At 34.5% G+C, this 27855-nt stretch overlaps 2 protein-coding genes across 3 annotated transcripts; both read left to right on the plus strand.

Annotated features, from left to right (window-relative positions):
- Nucleotides 1–2318: 2318 nt before the first annotated feature.
- On the plus strand, nt 2319–8805 carry LOC131650345 (inactive poly [ADP-ribose] polymerase RCD1-like). Of its 2 annotated transcripts, XM_058920059.1 has the most exons (8): nt 2319–2574; nt 3014–3070; nt 4067–5334; nt 5941–6182; nt 6516–6619; nt 7931–8062; nt 8166–8270; nt 8469–8805. In XM_058920059.1, exons 3-8 carry the CDS (start codon nt 4214–4216, stop codon nt 8508–8510), a joined length of 1746 nt encoding a protein of 581 aa, XP_058776042.1. In that variant the 5' UTR covers nt 2319–2574; nt 3014–3070; nt 4067–4213; the 3' UTR covers nt 8511–8805. The 2 variants fall into 2 exon arrangements, with proteins under 2 accessions (XP_058776042.1, XP_058776043.1); XM_058920060.1 differs by lacking the exon at nt 3014–3070.
- A 143-nt stretch (nt 8806–8948) lies between these two features.
- LOC131650347 (uncharacterized) lies at nt 8949–10931 on the plus strand. The gene is made up of 2 exons (XM_058920061.1): nt 8949–10367; nt 10452–10931. Exons 1-2 carry the CDS (start codon nt 9957–9959, stop codon nt 10488–10490), a joined length of 450 nt encoding a protein of 149 aa, XP_058776044.1. The 5' UTR covers nt 8949–9956; the 3' UTR covers nt 10491–10931.
- The last annotated feature ends 16924 nt before the right edge of the window (nt 10932–27855 follow it).

A 27855-nucleotide genomic window follows, 5' to 3' on the forward strand; every position in this document is an offset into this window, starting at 1 on the left:
AGTAACTTACCAATAATGAAGGCAAATCCACATAAAGTCATAAGAAGATAAAAGACAAGAACAAGTAACTTGTTCCATTTCAAATAAATGATCTATTGGGAGGGAGAGAACAAATTTCCAATTCACTCTACTTCTAAAAGTTGTTACAAAATATTGTCAATTGAGTTACAAGAAAATAATCTCTCACGTACCCAATAACATACCTTTTTTTAACAAGTGTTTCTTAATATCTCCACACACACATACATACATACATACATACATACATACATACATACATACATACATACATACATACATACATACATACATACATACATACATACATACATACATACATACATACATACATACATACATACATACATACATACATACATACATACATACATACATACATACATACATACATACATACATACATACATACATACATACATACATACATACATACATACATACATACATACATACATACATACATACATACATACATACATACATACATACATACATACATACATACATACATACATACATACATACATACATACATACATACATACATACATACATACATACATACATACATACATACATACATACATACATACATACATACATACATACATACATACATACATACATACATACATACATACATACATACATACATACATACATACATACATACATACATACATACATACATACATACATACATACATACATACATACATACATACATACATACATACATACATACATACATACATACATACATACATACATACATACATACATACATACATACATACATACATACATACATACATACATACATACATACATATATATATATATATAAATGTTTTTCAATCCCCTTGTATACTTTCAAGGGTTTTCTAAATTCCAAGAACTCCAATAAATTTTTACTTTTGCCTCTTTATTTTTCCAATTGGATATCCAACCCTTCTTTGTCTTCAACTATAGAGTTATGAAAATTATGAAGATAAAAATGATAGAAATGCATATTTATAACTGTAGAAACCAATACATCTTTAATGAGGCTATAACACAATCCATTAACAAACAAATTTACGAACTGAAGCAACCAAGTCCGATACATGCGAACTATCACTCTGACGTCATCGCGGTGTCGACATTTTTCGTCACCAACTTTTGGCCGACTGCCAAATTACCTACCTGCTGCTACTTTCGTCGCCACGCCGACCACTTACCTTTGGACTACCCCGCGACTCCACCTTTTTCCGTTGCTTTTCTCGCTTTTATTCCTAGCTTTTTGATTTCTTACAATCTAGAATTATATTTTAAACCATACTTCTACATGGAGAAAAGGTTGACCCCTATGGTAGACGAGAATGGATAGAAACAATAACCCACAAATTCGGTCTAATAAAGGACATTGTCTTTGATAATGAAATTTATTTAAGGCTAAATTACAGTTTTGGTCTCCCTATTTTGTCTGATTCACGAAATTAGTCCCCCTATTTTAAATTCAAACGATTTTAGTCCCCCTATTTTAAATTTAAACAGTTTTAATCCCCCTCTCATGTTTTTTTTAAGAAAATCGATGATATTTTTTATTTTGTTTTTTTATCTACAAAGTTCAATAATAGATTTATATACGATAATTTGTTATGTTTTATAAGTAATTTGTCATTCAAAAAGTAAAAATATCATAATTTTAAATATAAAAATATGAAAGGAGAACAAAACTATTTAAATCTAAAATAGAAAACCAAAACGGTTTAAATTTAAAATAAAAAATCAATATTATAAATTAGAGAAAATAAAAAGACTAAAACTGTAATTAAACCTTTATTTAACCTTTATTTAACACATTCCACAATACAAACTAACTTTATCTCATTTGAACATCTCTGTGTCGGGAGACAAACAAAATCTACCAACAAAATTGTCTCAAATTGAATCAAGAAGAAGTTCGATGAAGAAAAGGACTATGCAAGAAGTTATAACAAGTATTGTGGTTACATTATACAACATCATATTCTTCCCTATAGCCTTGCAATGCAAGATAAGATGGTCACCTAGGGCAAATATTTTAAAATTTTTAAGAATTTATATAAAGTTGGTCACCTAGGTCAAATAAAAGAGGAGCATTATTAACAATTTTTTTTTTTTGTATAAAATAATGATAAAGATAAAGACGGATGGTCTTAAAATAAAATAACAAAAAATAAAAACGCTAAAAATAAAAAACAGTCCAATAAGATAAAGCCGTGACGAAACCAAACCCACGTGGCAGGTAAGATTATCAAACCCTAAGAAGAATCTTCTTCGCTAGTTTACTTGGAAAGGAGGAAAACAGTGTGAATGAGTTCGCACGGTGTGCTACGAAATCGCCACCCTTAAAAACCCCACCGACCTATTCCCTTTCTCTCTCAGGCGTCGTTTCGTTTTATTGATCTTTTCCTCGCCGCCTCGTTTTCAGTTAGGGTTTCTCGTTTCTATCCATAAACCTCTTCTGAAATCTCGAAATTCCAATATAGATGGAAAAAAAGCTGTAATTAAAGAAAATCAGAGGATTAGGTAATCAAACTGTGTTTGATAATTGCGGTTTCAGTTTTACCGTCAGTTTTCTCGATTTTGTTTTCATGATTTTCGGTTCTGATTTGAATATTCATTCGTTATTGTGATATTCTCGAGTTTTGAATTTTTTAATCTGTTGACTTCTCGGTTAACTTGGATTTTTGTAGATCGGCGTTGGTTTTAGTTGTTCGGAGTTATTTCGTATCAATTTTCGTGTTTTATGTTGTTTTTTGAGGCTTAATTCATCGCTGGAAGTGAATTGTTAGGTTTTTTTTTTCTTTTTCTAATTTTTGTTTTTGCTGCGTTGATCTGTAGATTCGTGGATCTATTAAGATTTGGTTGTTGATATAATTGTTTTGTTATTTTTAATTTTACAGAAAATTTCTAGCTTCGTCTGATTTGTATTTTTGTGTTTTTTTTCTTTCTATTTCATGATCAGGATTATAGGTGTTTTAGAGAAAAGGATGTACAGTATGAACTGCAACAGCAGTGCTTGGTATGCATAATTTTTTTAATTAAGCTTATATATTAATTGAAGGGTATTTCCTGATTTTGATTGATATATGAATTTCTTCTTGTTTTAATTTGGTTGTTATGCTTAACTCTTGGATTTTAGAATTAATACTAATCTTGATTGGTATTCTATATTGCTTCTTACATGGTTGGTGAAGACTTCGATGGTGGAGACTTATATGGCCGTTGTTGAAACTAGTTTTGCTTGCTAACTGAAGTTTATGGGTGCAGGGAGAATAGGCTAAAATCTGTTCAACATGTTTTCTTTACTCTGTTTAATTTTTAGATTGATTGGACTAATAGAATTTGTTAGTTTCTTTTTTCTCTTCTCTTTGGTCTTATTTTTATATTTATGCACATTGCATATATTTAAAACTATTCGATTCTTTGTCAAGCAACTCGAAAAGAACATACAATAAGCTTTTTAAAAATATGGGTAGGCATTGACTATATGATTCGTAGCAACAAATTTTAAATTTTGTGTTCGATCATTAATATAATATGGAAGTGATTAACCGTTGATTGTTGATATAATTTCAAACAATCATGTGATATAATTTCAAACAATTAAAAGATTGAGGCGGGTTAGTCTGTTGGTTCTTTATCATTAAGCTTCCGTATGTCTCCTTTTGTGGCAGCACACTTGGTGCTTGAAACTTAAGAAAGCAAGAGTCTTTCTCCTTACTATATATAAGCAATACTGGCCAGATAACCCATTAAAGATTTTGATGGTATACTATAATCTATGGACGAAAATGGAAAGAAATGGATACATTTTCTTTGCCATTAATATTTTTCTTATCTTCTCTGAGATAGTATTTTTGCAAATTTCACCTGAAAGTCGAAGGGTTTTAGATTGATTGTTTTGCCACACATAGAATACTTTTATTGATTAATTTATTATTTAGCTTGTCAGCTGTTTAATGATGTGTACATGATCCTATACATTAATTCCATAATCTCAATTTTATATATGTAGGGAGTTCCAAATATTCTTGATGTCATGGTCCTCACCCTTACCGGCACTGTTTATTTAAAACTACCCAAGGCCTAGAATTTTGTTTGGCTGCTGCATCTGAGCTTTTATATTTGATAGTGTTTAAAGATATTGATCTAGTAGATAAAAATGGAAGCAAACAACGAAAAGGCATTGGATAGGGCTGTGCTCAATCTGAAGCGAAAACGCGCTTCTCGATATGCTACATGTCCAAATGGAGCTCTGCGATCAGTGTTACCTCAATGGACATCACTCATATCACCGAGAAACAAGATTGTCAAACGGATGAGATTGAACAGGTACAAAAGCAAGCCTACAAATTCAGAGTCTTGTCTTGGGCAGTCGTTAATTCGGTATTATATGAATTTTAAGAAGAGTGGACGCCCTGAACGTTTGATGTTCTATGAAAATGGTGAGTGGAAGGACTTTCCTAGGGATGTTGTTGACTTGGTTAGGAGAGATTTTGATGTAAAGAAAGCAGTTGTGGAGGTTGAGTTAAATGGCCATCTTCTTGTGCTGAATTTTTTGCACATGTATCAGATGAATTTGAAATCTGGTTTGCAGCAACCTATTGCTTGGATTGATGAGAATGGGTGTTGCTTTTTTCCTGAAATTTATGCTGCTTCTAATGAAGGACCTTATGATCTCTGCAATCAGGATGGTGGAAAAGGTAATGAATCATTCCTCCAAGATCCTAATGAAATTAAATTACATTTAGAAATTGAAATAAATGGAATGGATGCTTCCCAGTTTGGGGAGTGCAGTGGGGAGTCCAATGTTTTAGTTAAACATATTCAAGTTGATGCTAAACAAGCCTGCAGTCAAAATGATTTAGAAGTTGAAGATGGCAGTAATAAAATCGGAGATGGAAATGTTGGTGAACCCGTTGAACGAAATAAAAATATAGATTTTAATGCTTATAATGAAACTGTATATGAAAAGTTAGATTTGGAAACTGTACAGAATATGTTTCTTAAGGGAGCTAGTAGTTTTGGTAGTGCTGACATAGTTGAGATTTACCCCTTCTCAAGTACATTGATGCAATCACGATTGGAGCTGTTTGAGAAGCAAGCTGAAATTACAAAAAAATTCCGTGGGGATGCTAATGTTCAATATGCTTGGCTTGCTTCTTCTAAAGGAGAACTATCTACTATGATGACGTGCGGGCTTGGCCATTGTGGACTATCTGCCTCTAAATGCACACATGGCATTGGTGTTCATCTTGCAGCTGCTACCTGTCCTTTTGCCAGGTTGATTTTCTAATCATCAAATTTAAACAATAAACTTTTAAATACTAATAATATTGATGAAGTCCTTTTGCAAGGTTGATTTTCTAATCATCAAATTTAAACAATAAACTTTTAAATACTAATAATATTGATGAAGTCCTTTTGCAAGGTTGATTTTCTAATCATCAAATTTAAACAATAAGCTTTTAAATACTAATATTATTGATGAAGTTATCCAAGACTCGAATTTGTCTAGTTATAGCAAGATGAATTGATAAGTAAAAGCTTTCTTCCCTTGATTTTTAGCTTCCCTTGATTTTTAGACCAAGTATTTTTTGGTTTAAGGATGGAGTTCTAAGTATATATCTCTTCGTGGTATATATATATTTTTATCAATATTGTATTGTTACTGTCAAGTGTCAACATATATTTTCCTTCAAAATTTTCTATGATATTACAAATTTGATATTTTAATGCATTATAAATTATAAATTTGATATTTTTCTTACATCGATGTCTTTTTTAATGTCTACTTTAGTACTTCATTATTGTATCTTTTACGCACTTCTGCTATAGATTATTCTGTTGTAATGGATAGAGAAAGATTCAAGTTTGGCTTATTTACAGTGCTAATTCTTGTGATGTTGACGAAAATGGGGTTCGGCACTTGGTCTTTTGCCGTGTAATAATGGGGAATATGGAGCTTCTCCATCGTGGCACTAGACAGTTTCGTCCCAGTAGTAGTGACTACGATAGTGGGGTGGATGACATCCACAATCCAAGATACTATGTAGTATGGAACATGAACACAAACACCCACATCTATCCAGAATTTGTTGTTAGTTTCAAGTTCTCTTCTAATGCTGAAGGTGAAATATTTTCCTTTAGTTCTTTTATGTTTTCTATTTCTTTACATTTTCTTAACAAACCTAAGACCCTATCCATCTTCATATTATAATATTGGTATTGGTATATGACTTAATGAGTTGATCAGAGGCTAACTGGTTTATATATGATTCGGTTCATTCCATTTGGATGGAGGGCTCCTTCTGACTGGGCACTTGAGCGCCCTCATATTCGACAGATCACTACATGTCTGGTCAATGACATAGCCTCTGTTTCTGCTTCTAAGCTGTACGAGTGCCATTCCTTTTGGAAACTTGTTTCTTTTTTTATCACTGATATATTCTGCATTTTTACAGGCCTTCTTTCGGGAAATGAGAAAAAAAATAATATTTTTGGGATTAATTCAGCTAGCCAAGGTCCTAAAATCTTGTCAGGTTCAGAGTCTTCGACAGTAGACAACGTAAGTTCTTTGGTATTTTGAGCTATACCTCCAATATTGGTTGTTAAAATCTAGTGTTAACTCGTAAAATCATCGGATTTTAAGTTTTTAGGTGTAAATTTAAGTTAAACTCTCCGAAATCGGATAGAATTGGATTATTGGAATCAACTTTTGTTTTATAGTTAACTTTTAACAATTTTAGAAACTTATGAAACTTATTTTTTTATTGTTTCTTTTGGGTGTTTTTTTTTATTCGGTTACATAATTTATGTAATTTGATACAAGTTTATGAACTTGAAACTTTATTATGGTGATTTGATATATTTCTTACTGAATTAAGTTGAAATTTTGAAATATTGAGGCATTTATAATATTATATAAGTCATTTAATATTTAACATGAGGTGAAGTCATTACCCCACGAGTTTACAAGTCGATTCCATCTAGGTAAAAACTCGAGTTTGACAACCTTGCCTCCATTGCTAAATTTCCTTTGTGATATGCAAGATCATTTTAATATTTAACTACCATTTTACCTTTTTTTTCTTCTTATTCTGTTGCTTTGTTTTAATTAATCTCTTGATAAAATAAGAAAATCAGTTATAGCTTGAATTTGATACTTTTGTTTGTGGAAGAAATCACGTCTGGTTCTGAAAAATGGACTGCCTATCTTTTTTAGAAGGATTAAAGCCGTGATATGAAGATTTTTCTTGTCTAAAGTTGTCTGCTAGTTATAGCAGTGACTTACAGTGCAAGAAAAGTGCTGCAAAAATAAGATTTCGAGTTCAGATCAGGGTCTTGGAAGGAGAAATAAATATTTAGATCTTGAGACTGGACATTAATTTAATTTCCTTATAATTGCATTGGTAGGAGGAATGGCGGTGATAATAATGCGATACCTTGGCATCACTATTCCAGTGAAATAGTCTTGTTTGAAATCCTCATTAACAACAACCAGGCCTTATCCCACTTAGTGGGATCGGCTACACGGATCAACTTTTGCCATAATGTTCTATCCAGGACCTTGTGTATCCAAATTGTTTGACTTCTTTCCATCTGATCTACAATTGATAGTTTTTAAAAATAAATAAATTGAGATGAAGGTTTTCTTATTGACTTCTGATTCATCTAGTATTGGGAGTTTCATTTTATACAAATTTAGGATTCAGTCATATCACCAGTCCACAGCCAAATTTGTGTAGCGTGTTAATGCTAAATGCACAACACATTTAGGTTATTTAAGATCTTGAATTTGCTTTTGGTTTGAAATATTCTATTGTTGAGATTTGTTGTCGGTAAATCCAATCAACTTTTGATTTGTTGGTTACCTCAGGGAATGGCAACTAGTTTACCTAAAGCTCCAACATCCCCTTGGATGCCTTTTTCTGTGCTTTTTACTGCTATCACAAACAAGGTTCCTGCTGAGGATATGGAACTCATCAAAGTGCATTATCTGCGCTTCAGGGTATGTAATATATAAACTAGCTTTACCAGATGCCCCTTTCTGTCGTAATTGATATCTTTAATATAATTTATTATATTATTGTTTTCTGGTAATTAATCATCAGTCAAAAGAGATGACTCGGGGTGATTTTGTGAGGAAGTTGAGGTTGATTGTGGGAGATGCTCTCTTACGAGATACACTAACTGGTTTAACTGGTCTTCAACCCAAGGTACCTGTTCTCGAGGCTTTGCACATTTTTTCTGATGTGATTTTTACTATACATTTTTCGCGGCAATACTTGCGCCTAATTTACATTAGGCTGCTGGTTCCAATTTTCCCCCTCGGTTCAATGTTGAACTGTAGTGAATGGTTTATCTGCTATGTGGTTATACCTATACCTCCTAATTGTTTAAGTGACTTCTTGCAGATACCGTCCGAATCATCTTGTGCGATCAAAATGGAATCCTGAGGCTACCTTATTATGTACGGGGAGATGACATTTACACTTCAAACTTTGCCGACTTATCGTGGAACACTCGGAAGAGCCAAAATGATCATGAGATTGTTGCTAGCTATTTCCTTTTGAATGACTATCTACTTTTGAATTTTCTTTGGATTGCATTCTTTTTTTTGATCTGGAACATGTTATTTAAACTTCATTTGAGTTGTTTTTTTTTTTATCAGGATGGCATCATATGTACCATCCTTCATAATACTTTAAACTTTTGTGGAAGTTTATGACAAAACTGTATTTTGATATTCCATTTTACTTTTGGGGACAGGATTGGCTACGAGCCATGAAGGTAGCAAATTCTTCCCCGTCCTGGGAAAGGATTGACTACTTTTGATCCATAAGCCTTTGGCTACCTTTGAGTCTATCTCTCTCTACTTAACGATTTTCTCTCACTAAAATCAATTATCTTATTATTTATTTATACACATGTGGCATTGCTTTTACTACTGAAGGTACCAAAGTTATACAACATGAAAGGTTGCAGGTCCTTCCCCGTCCTGGTGATGTTACAGTCAAAATTGAATGAGTAGAAAAACAACATCAAAATTTTTCCGAACCCTAAATCTATAATTTGTCAAACTAGTTTATATTAAAGTAAAGCCACTAACCCTAAATCTATAATTTGTTAAAGTAGTTTATATTAAATTAAAGCCACTCCAAAGCTAATTGTTATGAACACCCTTCCTAATGCTCCAACATATAATGTAGAAATATTTAAATTGATACCGCAATAGAGCTTCTTGCTTTCAATTGAATGAGGTAGTTAGACTGTTGTTATCTGCACTAAAAGAATTTTGAATTTAAAGTTTCGTCTTATGACTGAAGCTTACAGCCGTAGAGGAAAAATAACAACTCTACATCTAATCACACTACTAAACACAGTATTTAATGCAAGAGGAGGAAGAATCTACATGTAACCCTCCCTCCCTAATTAGATTTGGCATCCCTCAAAAGGTATGAAATGATCAAAATATTCAAAGATTTTTCATTACCACGTTTTAGCAAATCTACTGAGATACCGGATTTTATTTTTCAAATCTGAGTGATATTGAAAATTTTGCGTGCATTTTTTATCAGAAATTGTAAAATTTTCGGTAATTTTTATCAGAAAATTTAAAATATCAGATATTTTGTACAGGAAATTTCATAATTTCTGGTATCCTTATAAATTTATAAAAATATTGGAAATTTTGAAATTTCCGGTATTTTTTTTTTTAATTTATAAATGTTATTTTTCTTATATTTTTAATATTTTCAGTGCGGACTAGAGGCAAAGATGATAGTGTTGCAGGACGGGCCATTGATAGAGCCGATGTTCTTGCTTGGGCGGCTGCTGATGAGGTTGGTACCTCATTGTTACGTGCTGGACGCGTTTTTCCGACCGGTTCTAACCGAAAACGGATGGCTGAGCAGGCGGGGAGGGGGTTCCCCGCACCTTGCCGCCGAGGTGGTAGAGCTGTTGTGGACGAGCAGGTAATTCAGGATGAAGTTGTTGAGGTTGAGGCGGTGACTGTTGTTCAGGAGTCGGTGGCTGTTGTTGAGGAGCTGGTGCCTGTTGCTGAGGAGCATGTGCTTGTTGCTGAGGAGGAGGTTGCTGTTGTCAAGGAGTATGTGCCTAGAGTTGAGGAGTTAGTGGCTGTGGTTAAGGAGGGGGTTGCTGAGGAGCGGGTGGTGCATGATACAGACATCATCACAGGTGCATCTACGGAGCCATCAGTACACACTGATGGAGCTTTTCCAGGAGGACTTTCTGACATGTCCGTTTTGACAAGATATGCCGACCATGTCGCTTATAGGATATGGCAGGACGAGGTATGTAAAATTGTTTAAGTGCTTAATTTTTATTACGCAATTTCATTTATACTACCGTGTTTTAATTGTATTTTTTTGTTACAGGAGCGTCTAGTGCTGAAGCTTCTCACGGATCGAAGTTGAAGAACTTTCGCGAGAGACCAATGTCTGAGCAGGTGGTGAGGATAGTTCGGGACTTCCATTTGATGGACGTTGCGGGATGCTCCCTGACGATGCTGGACACCCCTCTATTATCAACTTTTGTTGAGAGGTGGCACCCTGAGACATCATCCTTCCATCTTCTATGAGATGACAGTGACTTTGGATGATGTGCATTTCCTATTTCACTTTCCGATTGTTTGTACGAATATCTTTTGTATGAACATCCTTTTTATCGCATAATCTTTTTGGCTAGTACATGTTTCGAGTAGATAAAGAAAATAACATCAATAACAAACAAACATAGTTAACAATCATCATATGACAAACAACAAGCATAAATAGTACTTCGAAACATGAAAACCTAGGCATTGTGATATGTAATTCATCTGAACACAGTTGTTACTCTGCCCAATTTTTGTTTCAAGTTCTCATGGAGTATTTTCAAGGCTTTGTGCAAGTTGTACATGAAGATATCAAGTTCATATGGGTTCTATAGTTGATATTGTGCTTATTTGGTTATGTTTTAAGTCTAAAGGATGAGAAATCTACATTGACTCTTTAATGTCAAGTGTTGACTTCTTGTTTGGTTAGATTGTTCTTATCCTTAGCTTTTATTTTATGCTTTAGGATAGTCCCTTCATTTCCTTTCCCCTTCTTAAATTTTCAAAATCTTCTCCCTTTTTCCAAAATCTTCTTATGTTTGCAAATTCTTTTAAAAAATGTTTTCTTTAAAAATATTAGTGGCTTTTTTTCTTTAAAAGTTTAGACATGATTAGTTGTTGTGGTGAGATGTAAAACTCCAAAGTCTTGATATTGATTGATATGATGAAACCTTTTCCACTTGAAGGAGTTAGTGGCATACTTGTTGATTTATCCAAGTTGGAGCCCTTCTTTTATTTGTGATGTAAAGGGTCCATTTGTTCTCATGTTCAAGATAATTGGCTGAGTATTCTCTTCTATGACAATAAAGTGTCTATCCATTTTTTTCAAACCTTTTACCTTTTAAGTGGAACTATATTTGCTTCGACTTCTCCATTGCACTGAGGAGGTATGTAGGCACAAGATGTAATGTCTTGCCGAGCATAATTTTAAAAATCAAACAAAACTCTTTCTTTTACACACAGTTCTCTTTGTACACAGATTTTCAAAAAAGGTTCCTGTGGAGTACCATATATATGATGGTTGCTAACATCTTCCCCTTGTATAACCAACCCACATACCTAAGATCTCTACTTTTTTGTGGTTTTTTAATTTAAAAACTTTGGGTTTATTTCGCTCTTTTCCCATTTTCTTTGGAAACAATAAATCACGGTGGCGACTTCCACTAAAATAATGAGTCAAGTCAATCAATGGCTTTGATCTCAATTTTTCCCTCTAAAGAAAATTGGAGACTTCACTAGGGACAGATTGACCTGTTGCTGGTCTATCTCAAAGTGGTTGAAGCCTATTTTTGTTTATCTGTGTTTTGTATATGTATATATTATTGTGTACTTTGCTTGCTTGTATTGTTTGTTTTATTTCTTTTTGGTGCTTGGTGGTTCCTCTGTGATGAGATAAGTCCTAACCCAGACTTGTGAGTACCTTGAGATAGGAGGTGGTAAGACTAATAGTTTTATGCCGGGAGCAATCCTAAACATGAGCAACATATGGTGGAACCCCAATCAATATAGACTTTAAGGAAGGTAGTACTTGTTGTTACGAGCTATCGTAAGAATGTTATTACTTTCAATTTTGAGTGTCCATGGAAGCTTAATGACCTAGAAACCCATTAACCCATCTTAGCCTTTTAGGATGTAGCATAGAAACAGTTCGAGTGCAAACTTGAACAAGTTGTCATGCGATGCTACACTCAAGTGAGGTTTTCTTGAGAATACTATTGGCACCCACAAGCAATTGTGCGAGCCAGTAGTATCCGATGTGAATACAAGCTCACACTCACAAAGGAGTTTTTGATCCATGGCAAACTCCACAAGCAAACAAGCAACAAGGCACAAGCAAAAGAACTCAAGGAAAAGCAAGTTTGGCTATTCAAGACAAAGCAAGTCGACCTGCTCTGCATCTAGGCCGACTCAAAACAAGGAAAACAAGAAAGATTCAGAAATGCCACAGATGGGTCGACCTACTCACACTCCAGGTCGACCTAAAATGATGAAATTTACACACCTCACTGTTAGGCCGACTCACATAACAACTAGGTCGACCTAACCTGAAGAAAAGTCTTCAGAACACGTTTTAACAGAATTCTGGTCGACCTAAACCTTCAACAAGTCGACCTAACTGGCAAGAATTTCATCCAAGTTGAATCCAGTTCTGTTAGGTCGACCTAAGCACTACAAGAGGTCGACCTATTTGATCAAAAAGGCCAAATTTGCTGATCTGCTATGCTCCAACTGACCAGCTCTCATATATATTATCTAATGTCAATTATTGATTCATTAACACCAACAACTGAAAGATACACAAAGGCTTCTCATCTTCGATCATCGACACAACTCTAACACAACTACACACAATCATTTTTGCGTTGAGGGTTCGCGTTCAAGATCGATAACGTCCATGGAACGGAATTGAAGATTCCTAGTGGGTGAAGATTTGTGGGGTTTTTGGTGAATAAAATCTGCGGGTTTTGTCCTCCAAGATTGGTGAATTTTGGGGGTTTTTATCAAGAGGCTTCATCAGGGATCCAGCTGAGTGTGAAGATTGAAGAACAAGGGTTCAAGCAATTCAAGACACTGCAGAAAGGGATCAAAGTGAAGCTCTTGGAAGACCTTGATGTGGCTCAAGATTAAGGGGGAAGAAGATTCAAAGGATCGACAAAATCGGTTTATTGTTTATCGCTTTGTTATCTTCTTTGTATAAATTGCTTTCAATAATAATGGAAGACTTCCCAATTCCCGTTTGGAATTGGGGGCAGATGTAGTCGTAGCGAGGACGATCGACGAACTGCCTGAACAAATATCGTGTTGTTATCGCTTTTGTCTTTTCTTTTACGTTCTGTTCATACTTGGTTATAATTGAAAATTGATCAACGATTCAAGTGTTAAAATTGTGTGTTAAGAACCTTTGTGAACATCACAATTCACCACATATTGAATCACAATCAATTTGGATATTATCACCAAGTGTTTGTGTTTTTGCTTCATCCACCATCAAAGCATTGCAAACAAAGTTTATCAAATCAGAAGTTAATTGTTTTTCATGAGAGCAACAAATTGATTCCATAACCTATCGTTTCATTGTTACTCCCAATTATTTTGTGGTTTTATCATATATACAACCTTTTCAATAGTGGTCCGGAATAGACGCGAGTCGATTCAGAACCGCTTTCGCTTAAGTTTGAAATAATTCCGAAAAACTCTGTGGGATCTATTCACCCCCTCTAGATCCTTAAGCCCAACGTCTAACATTCGAAAGAAGATTGCAGACCCTGGGAACTTTGTAGAACCCGTTGTACAGGTACAAGATTTCCTTAATACATAACTTGTTGGATGGGTAGACCAATGGCTCCATGCTCGTGACGTTGAACCTATGACCCTTGTTTGTGTGATCTTGTGTGTGATCTTGATTGTGATTGATGCATACACCAAGCATTCATGCATCCATGAAAAGCATTCTTTGCAATTGGTATTCAAGGGACTTAGATATTTTTCTTTGTAAACATCACAAGTACTATAGACCAAAAGAGGAGTATTTTGAAGTATAACTTCAACAATCCTAATGTAAAAGAGTTGAAAGAGCTAGCATATTTGGTACTTAATCCTGACAACTTCAAGAATCGTTATGGGAAGTTGTTATCTATACTTAAGACCAAGGTGGAGAAGGGAATTCTTGAGACTCTTGGACAGTTTTATGACCTGGTTTATCATTGTTTCACCTTTCCAGATTATAAGCTTGTACCTACTTTGGAAGAGTATTCTTATTGGGTTGGTTTGCTGTAACACCCCATTTCTACCCGTTAATTATAATTAAAATCAGAGTCATAAAATTTTAACAAACAATAGGGATGTCATGCTTCACATTAAATCATACATCATAAAATAACCTGCTCGTTTTAATTAAATAGATACATAACACATCACGTTCGGATGAACCGATTACAGCATACGTTAGTCATTGAAACCAAAGAACTTCATATTGATTACGCAGCGGAATCACACTTATTCAATTTTAATTAGCATATCATCTTATTCAACTAAAACAACTTGAAAACATCACGATACTTCTTAAAAATGCAACTTAAAATTCATCAATGTAAAACAAAGGCAATAACTATCGTTCATCCCTCTGAGTGCTACATATCAGAGCGACATCACCAACTCGAACTATCACAACAACTAATTCTTCGCTCACTGCGGATCACCTGCACGTTACCAGTATAAAGGCAACGACCAACAATAAAAGGGTGAGATATCTAACAATATAATTGAGATTATGATAAACAATATATTAGAGTTATATCATAAAAATTACCACATCGCGGTATATTCGTCACAATTCACTTCACATCATTATATTCAAAAAACGATATAATTCACGATACAAGTCACAATACTTCACATAAATTCATAATTCAGGTCACGACACTTCACAATTAAATCACACTTATGCAATATAAAATGCGACACTAACAATGCACATGCATGTGGTACCCAGGGATCCAGCCCCCATCGCCGATTGCCAGTTAATAGAGGCATCAAACAAGGCATACGCCTTCGTCACTGTTTGCCAATCCAGGCCGTCACAAAAAATGAAAATGTATGTGACTCGATGAATGCAACATCACATACACAATCACAACAAAACTCGTCACGAGACATACGCCTATCTCACCGTTATTACGAATAAATAGAGATAATTAATCATTACAACAATTCATGCACTTTGCAATATTAACAGAATAATAGTATCACATCGTCACTGGCCATAGGCCTACAACTTAGTATCAACACATCACAACAACAAATCAACAACACTACATCAACAACAAGTCAACAACCATAAATCAACACAAATAATTCACGACAATTCAACGACAAATCAACATTGGCCATAAAGCCTATAAAACTATCTTGCCAATAAACAGTGGCAATTTGACCAACTCGCATCACCTGCAATTTCACATAGTTCGACAATATTCAACATACCAAATTTAACCAAAACAACCTACACGCGTTCCGTAATTATTCAGACAGTTTTCTATTCAAAGCGGTTAATTAATTTATCGACTAAACGTACTATTAATTCTACTATGTATTAGTACTCTCATTAAGCCCCTTGTTAAATTATTATCAACCTTGTTATCAAATTATATACATCAATTATTACTATTCTTCTGTTATTAAAACCAAACTGCTATTTGAATATTCTTGCTACATAAAAACCAATCTACTACTAAATTACTTCTAAGCCTGCTACTGATAAATAGATACCAACTCTGTCATTAACTCTTACTATTACCAAGTGATTTTCACTGCTAATTAATTCTTTGCTAAATTACTATTATTTTCTGCTTTGCACTGCTATTATCAATCCATAATTTTTCTGTAATCTACTTACTGCTTTTCACTAAAATAGCTGCATTATTCTTCTGCTAATTCGATTCCTACTGATACCTGCAGTTAATATCTCTCTGCTATGGTTAATACCCGATTATTGTTTCTAAAGTATCCCATTAAATAGCTTTGATTTTCGCTAGCTACCCGTGCATCCATCACTCATTATTACTATAATTAATCTAAGGAAATGATTTCTACTACTAACTACTACATGTACATCAATTAACATTAATACTACATGGTCCACTAAATTTACTAAGTCTGCAACTATATTTAAACTAATCAAATAATTAAACTTTCATGTGTAATTATGTCACTAAGTCTTAAATTTATTAAATGATATTTAATTGATTAAACTAAAAAAAAGAGAATACTATGCATTATGGCCCCCGCCTCAGATTCCATGGCCCTCACCTTAAATTCTATGGCCCTCACCTCAAATTCCATGGCCCTCACTGTAACACCCCTTTTATACCCCAAAAAATTTAAATATATAATCAGAGATAATAAGCATGCATATACACAAAAGGGCGTCACATCGAGGTTTTCAAAAACTAAAAGCTTTTAAAAACCGACAGCATTCATCCACAGTATACAACACACCTGGTCATTTCAAATAACACGTCTCATTTAATCATAATTCATCCAGAATATGCATTCACAAAATACAATTAACACTAGTAAATCATACTATCTCATGTTAATTCATATTGCCAACAAAATATAAGAATATACTTCCAAACCAAGTATCAATTCATTAGTATTTGACCAAAAATACAATGACGGTCAACTTTCCAAAATACCGTAAGTTACCGACAAACAAATACTCAATTCAATATCTATTATATTCCAATCAATTATACTTATTGAAATTAATTTAACTATTAAGTAAATCAACTAATTAATAATTACACTACATTAGTTCCAAATTACTATATTATTTTCTATTACAAAACCAACATTTAATATAAGGAATATTTAAGTCTACACAATTTCGGTAGGTTTGTAATATATCACCATTTCAACAAAATAACACTACCACGTTAATCAACTAATTAAACTTAGCTACCACGTAAATTTTTATCAAATTCCGAACAACTAATTATACCGTTTAATTCCGCTATTCGGTACCTACTTTCTACTTTTCATATTTATTACAACTCACAAGTTGTAATCTTAGAGATGCTAAAACACAATCTTACATGATAAAAATAATTATCAGCCCAATAATTCAAAATTACTATCAATATAAATTATAAATTAGACAATTTTTTTTTTTGAAATTGAAAATATGATTTTAGTATATCTATAAATTAATTATTATTATTATTATTATTACTATTATTATTATTATTATTGTTATTAATTTACAACATAAGGTACAAACTTATTTTTCATTCCATAAATAACTGTTAATATAAAGAAACAAATCCACTATAGAAAATGTAAATGAAAATGAATCAACACAATAAAACTAAGGCACATATGACAAATTAATGAATACAGTCACACCTTGTTGAATACCATAAAAGCAAATTAATGAAAGCACAGATTAATAGAAATGATGTTTATTACAGCAAAGGTTAATAGAATGTCTCGATAAATTTACGGGATTTAAAAGATTAGGCCTAAGTTGGAGCTTGGCCTAAATAAATAAGCATAAGCACAAAGCTTGTGGTTATGAAAGCATTGACGATAGAAAAATCTCCATAGAATATTTTCAATTGAGAAAAACAACTCGTTAAACCCTGTATTCAATGCTAACCTTTTTTCAACAGCATAATCTGATATACTTTGAACATAAGAGCTTATGCCATAAGCATGTTTAATTAAGCTATTTTGAAAAAGAATGCAATGTATATGCTTAATCCTTATAAATAACTAAACGCATATAACACTCATATGTCAATTTCAAACACAATTAATCATCACAAATCAAAGATTACTCATCAAAACCTAACAATTTCAAAACCATAAAAATTAGGAATTTCAACCTAAATATGTTTCTATCCATTGACCAAATTATAATAACCCATAATAATAGGGATTCTCCCTCTTACCTCTTCAATTTCTCCTCCAAACCCTAGCTCCTCTTTCTTGTTCTTCCCCTTCCTCTTTTCTTCTTTTCTTCTTTTCTTAGCCTCTCTCTTTTTGCTATCCGTGAATTGAAAAGAATGAAAAGAACAATGTGGTACTCTTCACTCACTAACCCTTACTAACTATACCATATGGGCCTAAATATAACACCCCCTATTTACTCTCAACATCAATAGTTAAGCCCAATAAAATATATACTATTTATTATTTCTATTTTAGCTACTAAATTAAATAACACCAATAATCAAATAGACACAAATATACACACCAAATTAATTAATATAATCAATTATTATACTATCTAACAATCAATTAATTAATTAACACACCAAATAAAATCAAATAAAATAGTGTAATCATATAATAAAATAAATACTAAAATTGGGTTGTTACAACTGTCCCCCACTAAAGATTTTCGGCCTCGAAAATTACCTCAAACGAACAACTCCGGATACGATTCCTTCATCTTATCCACGAGTTCCCAAGTGATATTTCCGTTGGCAATTCCACCCCATATCACTTTCACCAAAGCGATTTCCTTAGCAAAAAGCTTCTTCACTTCTTGATCTTCAATTCGCATAGGTGATGTATCAACCGTCAAATTATCTCTTACTTGAACATCATCTAATTGAACAACATGCGATGGATCCGCAATGTACCTCCTCAATTGAGACACATGGAACACATCATGAAAATTAGAAAGAGACGGTGGCAATGAAATCCGGTATGCCACTTCACCTATCCTTTCCGAAATCTGATAAGGACTAATGAAACGCGGCGTCAACTTACGCGACTTCAAAGATCTACCAACACCTGTCACTGGCGTAACACGAAGAAACACATGATCATCCTTCTCAAGCTCGAGAGCCTTCCTCCTCTTATCATGATAACTCTTTTGACGACTCTGAGAAGCCTTCATCTTTTCTTGAATCATCTTAATCTTATCCGTTGTCTCTTGAATCAATTCGGGTTCAACCACATCACTCTCTCCCGATTCCTACCAACACAAAGGAGTTCTACACCTTCTACCATAAAGAGCCTCAAAAGGTGCCATTCCAATACTAGAATGAAAATTGTTGTTGTACGTAAACTCGATCAAAGGCAAGAAATTATCCCAATTCCCTCCTTGTTCTAAAACACAAGACCTCAAAATATCTTCAAGCGATTGAATAGTCCTCTCCGTTTGACCATCGGTTTGCGGATAATACGCCGAACTCAAACGCAACTTCGTACCCAAAGCACTTTGCTAACCTTCCCAAAATCTCGAAGTGAACCTCGGATCTCTATCCGAAACAATACTCGACGGAATATCATGCAAACACACAATCTTCTCGATGTACAACTTAGCAAGCCTTTCCATCGAATAATCCATTCTCATCGGAATAAAATGAGCATATTTCGTCAACCTATCCACAACGACCCAAATCACTTCACAATTACCCGATGTTCTCGGTAAACCCGAAACGAAATCCATAGAAATACTATCCCACTTCCACTCGGGAATAGATAACGGTTGCATCAAACCAGACGGTTTTTGATGTTCAATCTTTGACTTTTGACAAGTCAAACAAGAATACACAAATTTCGCTATGTCCTTCTTCATACCTTGCCACCAAAACGTTTTCCTCAAATCTTGATACATTTTAGTAGCACCAGGATGAATACTCAAACCACTTCTATGCCCTTCCTCAAGAATTCTCTTCCTCAAATTCGCAACATCCGGAACACAAACTCGATCATGACACCTTATGATACCATTCTCATCAATCCGAAAGTCACCACCTTTGCCTTGATTAATCAATGTCATAACATCGACTAACTTCAAATCTGATTTTTGACCTTCTCTAATTTTATCAAGAATGCCACGCGTAAGCTTCAACATACCAAGCTTAATACAAGAAGATGTCGTTTCACAAATCAAACTCAAGTCTCTAAATTTTTCCAACAAGTCAAACTCTCAAATCATCAACATAGACATATGCAATGACTTCCAACTCAACGCATCGGCTACAACATTCGCCTTTCCCGGATGGTAATTCAACCCAAAATCATAGTTTTTCAAGAACTCCAACCATCTCCTTTGCCTCATATTCAACTCTTTCTGATCGAACAAGTACTTCAAAATCTTGTGATCACTAAACACATCAAACCTCGATCCGAACAAATAATGCCTCCAAAGTTTTAACACAAACACAACAGCTGCCAACTCCAAATCATGCGTCGGATAATTCCTCTCATGAACTTTGAGTTGCCTTGAAGCAGAAGCTATAACTTGTCCTTTTTGCATTAGAACACCTCCCAAACCCAACAAAGAAGCATCACAATACACAAAAAAGGTTCTAACGGATCCGGTAAAATCAAAATAGGAGCCGTAGTCAATCTTCTCTTAAGCTCTTGGAAATTCGCTTCACACTGCGAAGTCCAAATGAAAGCTTAACCTTTCCTAGTCAACTGCGTTAATGGTAACGACAACTTAGAAAATCCTTCAATGAACTTCCTATAATAACCAGCCAAACCAAGAAAACTTCTAATCTCAGCAACAGACTTAGGAGCTTCCCATTGAGATACAACTTCAATCTTCGTAGGATCCACAGAAATACCACCACTCGAAATCACATGCCCAAGAAAGCTTACTTCCCTCAACCAAAACTCACATTTAGAGAGCTTAGCAAACAACTTCTTCTCTTTCAAAATGGATAGCACAACCTTCAGATGCTCGGCATGTTCCTCTTCACTCTTAGAATAAATCAAGATGTCATTGATGAACACAACAACAAACTTATCCAGATAATCATGAAAAATTCTATTCATATACTCCATAAACACACCAGGCGCATTAGTCACACCAAAAGGCATCACAGAGTACTCGTAGTGACCATACTTAGTCCGAAAAGCAGTTTTCTGAATATCCTCAGCTCTCACACGAATCTGATGATACCTAGACCTCAAATCAATCTTGCTAAACACACAAGTTCCAACCAACTGATCCATCAAATCATCAATTCTCAGAAGTGGATATCGGTTCTTAATCGTCACTTTGTTCAATTGTCTATAATCAACACATAATCTCATCGAAACTTATTTCTTCTTGACCAATAGAACAGGTGCACCCCACGGTGATACACTAGGACGAATAAACCTCTTCTCAAGCAAATCTTCCAGTTGACTCTTCAACTCTTTCAACTCAGAAGTAGACATCCTATAGGGAGCCATCGATACATGACTAGTTCCAGGAACTAAATCAATCGAAAACTCCACTTCACGTTCCGACGGTAAATCACTTACATCTTCAGGGAATACCTCCGCAAACTCACAAACTTTTGGAAATTCTTCAATTGTTCTCTTCTCACGAATATCCAAAGTTGTCAACAACATAAACAATTCAGCCCCATCTTGCATCGATTCATCAACTTGCTTAGTAGAAAAAAACACTCTTCCTTAACACCAATCTCATGAAAAATAACCGTCTTATCAAAACAGTTGATATACACACGATTAAATTCTAACCAATTCATACCCAAAATCACATCAAGCTGTTCTAAAGGAAGACAAACTAAATCAATTCCAAAATCCCTACCAAAGATACTCAACGGACAATTCCGACACACATAAGAAGTAGAAACATAACCCATATCAGGTGTATCAATAACCATACTTCTACGCATATCAGATAACACAAGATTCAATCTCTTAGCAAAATCCAAAGAAATGAAAGAATGTGTCGCACCGGTATCAGTAATAGCAATCAAAGGTGTACCGTTAATAAAGCACGTACCTTGGATTAGCCTCTCATCAGTAGTGGCCTCCGCACTGGATAATGTAAACACGTTTCCCTTCGGTTGCTCCTTCTTTGGTTTGTCACATTTGGTACTAATGTGACCTTTCTCTCCATAGTTGAAACAAGTCACACTCGAACCAGTCCTACAATTGTTTGCTTTGTGACCACTCTTGCCACACTTGAAACATGTCACAGAATCCTTACCACAATCAATAGCACGATGACCTTCAACACCACATTTGAAGCACTTAAGTGGAGTAGAAGATCCTCCCCCACTTGGCTTCTTGCCAAAACCAGATTGTTTCCTCTTTTCATCATACGGTTTCCCACGATCTTGATTTTTCCCTATCAAGCTCTTGTAGAAAGAAGCACTCTCCCTACTATCCTCATCATAAATCCGACTCTTGTTAACCAATTTAGTAAAACGGGTAATCTGTTTGTAACCAATAGTCTTCTTGATGTCATGTCTCAAGCCATTCACAAACTTCAAGCATTTAGATCTCTCAGCATTAGCAGTATTGTAATGGGGAAAATATTTGATAAGCTCTTGAAAGTTAGCAGCATAAACAACAATAGTACCATTTCCTTGCTTCAACTCAAGGAACTCCACCTCTTTCTTCCCATGACAATCTTCCGGAAAATAGTTCTCCACGAAGACATCACGGAAAAGGCTCTAAGTAACCTCAATGCCATCTTTTTCAAACCTCTAAAGAGTGTTGTTCCACCAATCTTCAGCTTCCTTCTCCAGCATATGAGTATCAAACTGCACTTTCTGAGCATCAGTACAATTCATGACTCTGAAGATCTTCTCAATTGCCTCCAGCCAAGCTTGAGCTTTATCAAGTTCATGCTCACCCTCAAAGACAGGAGGATTGTTCCTCTGGAACTTCCCCAAAGCACAATACTCATCATCATCTCCATTCCGGTTACTAGCATTCGCTTGAGGAATCTGACCAATGGAGCCAGCCAATATCCTCAACGCCTCAACAATGGCATCATCATTCCTGCCTGCAACCATCGTCCTACGACAACCAAACAACCAGACAAACAATATCGATCGTGTCAGATACACAAATTAAATCCAACAGGATTAGAAAACATTAACGACTATTGACCAACTAGTCGACCATGCTCTGATACCACTAATGTAACACCCCTTTTATACCCCAAAACAATTAAATATATAATCAGAGATAATAAGCATGCATATAAACAAAAGGGCGTCACATCAACGTTTTCAAAAACTAAAAACTTTTAAAAACCGACAACATTCATCCACAATATACAACACACCTGGTCATTTCAAATAACACGTCTCATTTAATCATAATCCATCCAGAATATGCATTCACAAAATACAATTAACACTAGTAAATCATACTATCTCATGTTAATTCATATTGGCAACAAAATATAAGAATATACTTCCAAACCAAGTATCAATTCATTAGTATTTGACCAAAAATACAACGACAATCACTTTCCAAAATACCATAACTTACCGACAAACAAACAATCAATTCAATATCTATTATATTCCAATCAATTATACTTATTAAAATTAATTTAACTATTAAGTAAATCAACTAATTAATAATTACACTACATCAGTTCCAAATTACTATATTATTTTCTATTACAAAACCAACATTTAATATAAGGACTATTCAAATCTACACAATTTGTAATATATCACCATTTCAACAAAATAACACTACCACGTTAATCTACTAATTAAACTTAGCTACCATGTAAATTTTCATCACATTCCGGACAAATAATTATACCGCTTAATTCCGCTATTCGGTACCTACTTTCTACTTTTCATAATTATCACAACTCACAAGTTGTAATCTTAGAGATGCTAAAACACAATCTTACATGATAAAAATAATTATCAGCCCAACAATTCAAAATTAATATCAATATAAATTATAAATTAGACAATTTTTTTTTGAAATTGAAAATATGATTTTAGTATATCTATAAATTAATTATTATTATTATTATTATTATTATTATTATTATTATTATTATTATTATTATTGTTATTAATTTACAACACAAGGTACAAACTTATTTTTCATTCCATAAATAACTGTTAATACAAAAAAACAACTCCACTGTAGAAAATGAAAATGAATCGACACAATAAAACTAAGGCACATATGACAAATTAATGAATACAGTCACACCTTGTTGAATACCATAAAAGCAAATTAATGAAAGCAAAGATTAATAGAACTGATGTTCATTACAGCAAAGGTTAATATAATGTCTCGATAAATTTACGGGCTTTAAAAGATTAGGCCTAAGTTGGAGCTTGACCTAAATAAATAAGCATAAGCACAAAGCTTGTGGTTATGAAAGCAATGACGATAGAAAAACCTCCATAGAATATTTTCAATTGAGAAAAACAACTCGTTAAACGTTGCATTCAATGCTAACCTTTTTTCAACAGCATAATCTGATATACTTTGAACATAAGAGCTTATGCCATAAGCGTGTTTAATTAAGCTTGTTTGAAAAAGAATGCAATGTATATGCTTAATCCTTATAAATAACTAAACGCATATAACACTCATATGTGAATTTCAAACATAATTAATCATCACAAATCAAAGATTACTCATCAAAACCTAACAACTTCAAAACCAAAAAAATTAGGAATTTCAACCTAAATATGTTTATACCGATTGACCAAATTATACTAACCCATAATAATAGGGATTCTCCCCCTTACCTCTTCAATTTCTCCTCCAAACCCTAGCTCCTCTTCTTTGTTCTTCCCCTTCCTCTTTTCTTCTTTTCTTCTTTTCTTAGCCTCTCTCTTTTTGCTATCAGTGAATTGAAAAGAATGAAAAGAACAATGTGGTACTCTTTGTAACACCCTTCTAAACCCCGCGGAAATAAATAGAATAATTCAGAGTAAACATGAAATACAAGGGTATCACAATTAATCCAAAATAAACACCAATGCCAATTGTCATGCCACACGAGGAACAATTTAACATAAAACACCATTCATGTTCAACATAGCGGATTATAATTCATAACGTTGCATATTCATCATCCATGCAATTAATCCAAACCAAGTCTAAAACAACAAAATCAAAATAGATTAATTCGTCTCTAAACTAGCGTTCCCAAGTGTTACAATCAGAGCATGACCGACACGACTCATGGATGAACTCTAAGAGCTATCCTCACCAAATCAGCTAAGCTGCTACTCCTCAATCTGAAAAACAACATGTAAGGGTGAGTCTCATTCATAATTAACGAGTATTATATAGTCGTAAGCAATAAAACATCAAGAAATTATTAATCACTCAACATACATGTATACAATCATTCCAATACCTCACATTCGTCAAACATACCAAGATACATCATCAATCACAACACGATTCATTCAATCCATAACATTTTATAATGCATATGAATGAACTGACACTAATGCATGTGGTACCAAATCATGGGCTGAACCCATCCAACTGATCTACTCATCATCGAGATACAGTCCACCGACACAAATTCCGCACAATGGGAATTATGTCCTACAAAGAATCCACTCATCATCGGGATATATCATCAAATGCAAATGATTCATGAATGAATGCACGCATATCACATATTTATATCATCATCAATACGATGCTTAACATCGTCTATTTTCATCTCATCTCATCAACATCGTAAGCATGTACATGTCTAAGCATCATTCAATCATCCGCACATATTCACCACAATCGTCATATTAATATTAATCACATATTAATACAATCACAAATCATCAAACCATCACACAAACACATGGTCATATATATAAACACATTTATACATATACAATGTTTCAATCCACCAAAGCAATTTAATCGAGTTTTTAAAATAAAGTCGGCCACCGCCCATTTTATCACTTTATCATGTAAAACATCTAATTAGCTTCACAACGCCCAAAACGGCACATAAATCGGACAAACGGATCAAAAGTTATGACCTTCAGAATATTTTTCAAAAGTGCATGCTGTGCGTCGACGCATAGCCTCCTTTAGGTCGACGCATATAACTCCTACCACTCTCGGGTAAGCACACGCTAACACTATAGGTCGACGCAAATTCTTGAATGTGTCGACGCAACTGACACTCAGGTCGACGCATGCTGCATTTTATGCAGAATTTTGCTGCGATTCTGACATCCTTCCTCTCTCAATTACAGTTCAATCACACCATAATCATACCCACATCAAAACATCATCAAGTGGCATAATATATTACAATTATAACACATTTTAGAAGTCATCTAACATTAAAACTATTCATCAATTCATCAAAACCTAACATTCCTACTCATTCATCATACATCTAATTGACCCAACTAATAATCCTAAACAATTCTATCACTATCGATTACATAATAATCATTAACCGAAACAAATCCCTCCTTACCTTAGGTTTGATCTTCGGTCTTCCCCTTTCTAAAGCTCTTCATATTTTCACGTTCTTTCTCTTCTCCCAAATGCTGCAATCCCTCTTTTCACAATATTCCTTCTATTTTATGAAAAATAGAATAATTGTGGTTAGTGGGCTTAGTAAGTTAACACCTCCTACTTACTAACCATAACGCAAGCCCCATAACTATATTTTCCAATATTTCTCAATAATCCTCACAATAACACTTATTCAAATTAAATAATTTATCCTCATTTAAATTAAATAATAAGAAATAATCATGGGGTGTTACAACCCTCCCCCACTAAAAGAGTTTTCGTCCTTGAAAACATACCTCAGGTAAAAAGTTCTGGATAGGAATCCTTCATCTGACTTTCCAGCTCTCAGGTGACATTCCCATTAGCTGGTCCTCCCCAAGCCACTCTGACCAAAGCTATCTCTATACCACGTAACTGCTTCAGCTTTCGATCTTCAATTCTCACAGGTAAAGTCTCAACGGTCAAGTTATCTTTCACCTGTACATCATCTATCTGGATCACATGAGACGGATCTGCGATGTATTTCCTTAACTGAGACACATGAAATACATCATGCAAATTCGCAAGCATCAACGGTAAAGCAATGCGATAGGCAACTTCTCCTACTCTTTCAGAAATCTGAAACGGTCCAATAAAACACGGAGTCAATTTCTTTGACTTCAAAGCCCGACTAATACCTGTCATATGAGTAACTCTCATAAACACATGGTCTCCCTCTTGAAACTCAAGTGTCTTTCTCCTCTTGTCGTGGTAACTCTTCTGACGGCTCGGAGAAGCTTTCATCTTCTCTTGAATCATCTTAATCTTCTCCGTAGTTTGTTGTACAATTCCTGGTCCGATTACCGCACTCTCACCAGATCCGTACCAACACAATGGTGTTCTACATCTCCTTCCATACAAAGCCTCAAACGGAGCCATACCAATGCTCGTATGAAAACTGTTGTTGTAGGTAAACTCAATCAAAGGCAGATAGCTATCCCAAGCACCTCTTTTTTCTAGCACACAAGCACGTAACAAATCCTCCAACGATTGAATCGTCCTCTCGGTTTGTCCATCTGTCTGCGGATGATAAGCAGAACTCAATCTCAGCTTAGTACCCAAAGCCTTCTGCAAACCTTCCTAGAACTTAGACGTAAATCTTGGATCTCTGTCAGACACGATACTAGAAGGAATACCATGCAGACTAACTATCCTCTCAATATACAATTGAGCCAGCTTCTCCATCGAATAATCAATTCTTACTGGTATAAAATGTGCAGACTTTGTCAACCTGTCCACAACAACCCATATAGCTTCACAATTCTTAACAGTTATCGGCAACCCAGAAACAAAATCCATTGATATGCTATCCCACTTCCACTCAGTAATAAACATCGGTTGCATATACCCAGATGGCTTTTGATGCTCAATTTTTGACTTCTGACACGTCA

Source organism: Vicia villosa, linkage group LG2 (genome assembly GCF_029867415.1).
Source record: "Vicia villosa cultivar HV-30 ecotype Madison, WI linkage group LG2, Vvil1.0, whole genome shotgun sequence".
Classification (NCBI taxonomy): Eukaryota; Viridiplantae; Streptophyta; class Magnoliopsida; order Fabales; family Fabaceae; genus Vicia; species Vicia villosa.

Excerpts from the sequence above, each read along its gene's own strand:
- LOC131650345 (XM_058920059.1), top strand. The coding sequence starts at position 4,214 with ATGGAAGCAAACAACGAAAAGGCATTGGATAGGGCTGTGCTCAATCTG. Across the intron at positions 6,183-6,515 it reads GTTCTCTTCTAATGCTGAAG|GCCTTCTTTCGGGAAATGAG; the intron begins GTGAAATATTTT and ends GCATTTTTACAG. Across the intron at positions 6,620-7,930 it reads AGTCTTCGACAGTAGACAAC|GGAATGGCAACTAGTTTACC; the intron begins GTAAGTTCTTTG and ends TGGTTACCTCAG.
- LOC131650347 (XM_058920061.1), top strand. The coding sequence starts at position 9,957 with ATGGCTGAGCAGGCGGGGAGGGGGTTCCCCGCACCTTGCCGCCGAGGT. Across the intron at positions 10,368-10,451 it reads ATAGGATATGGCAGGACGAG|GAGCGTCTAGTGCTGAAGCT; the intron begins GTATGTAAAATT and ends TTTTTGTTACAG.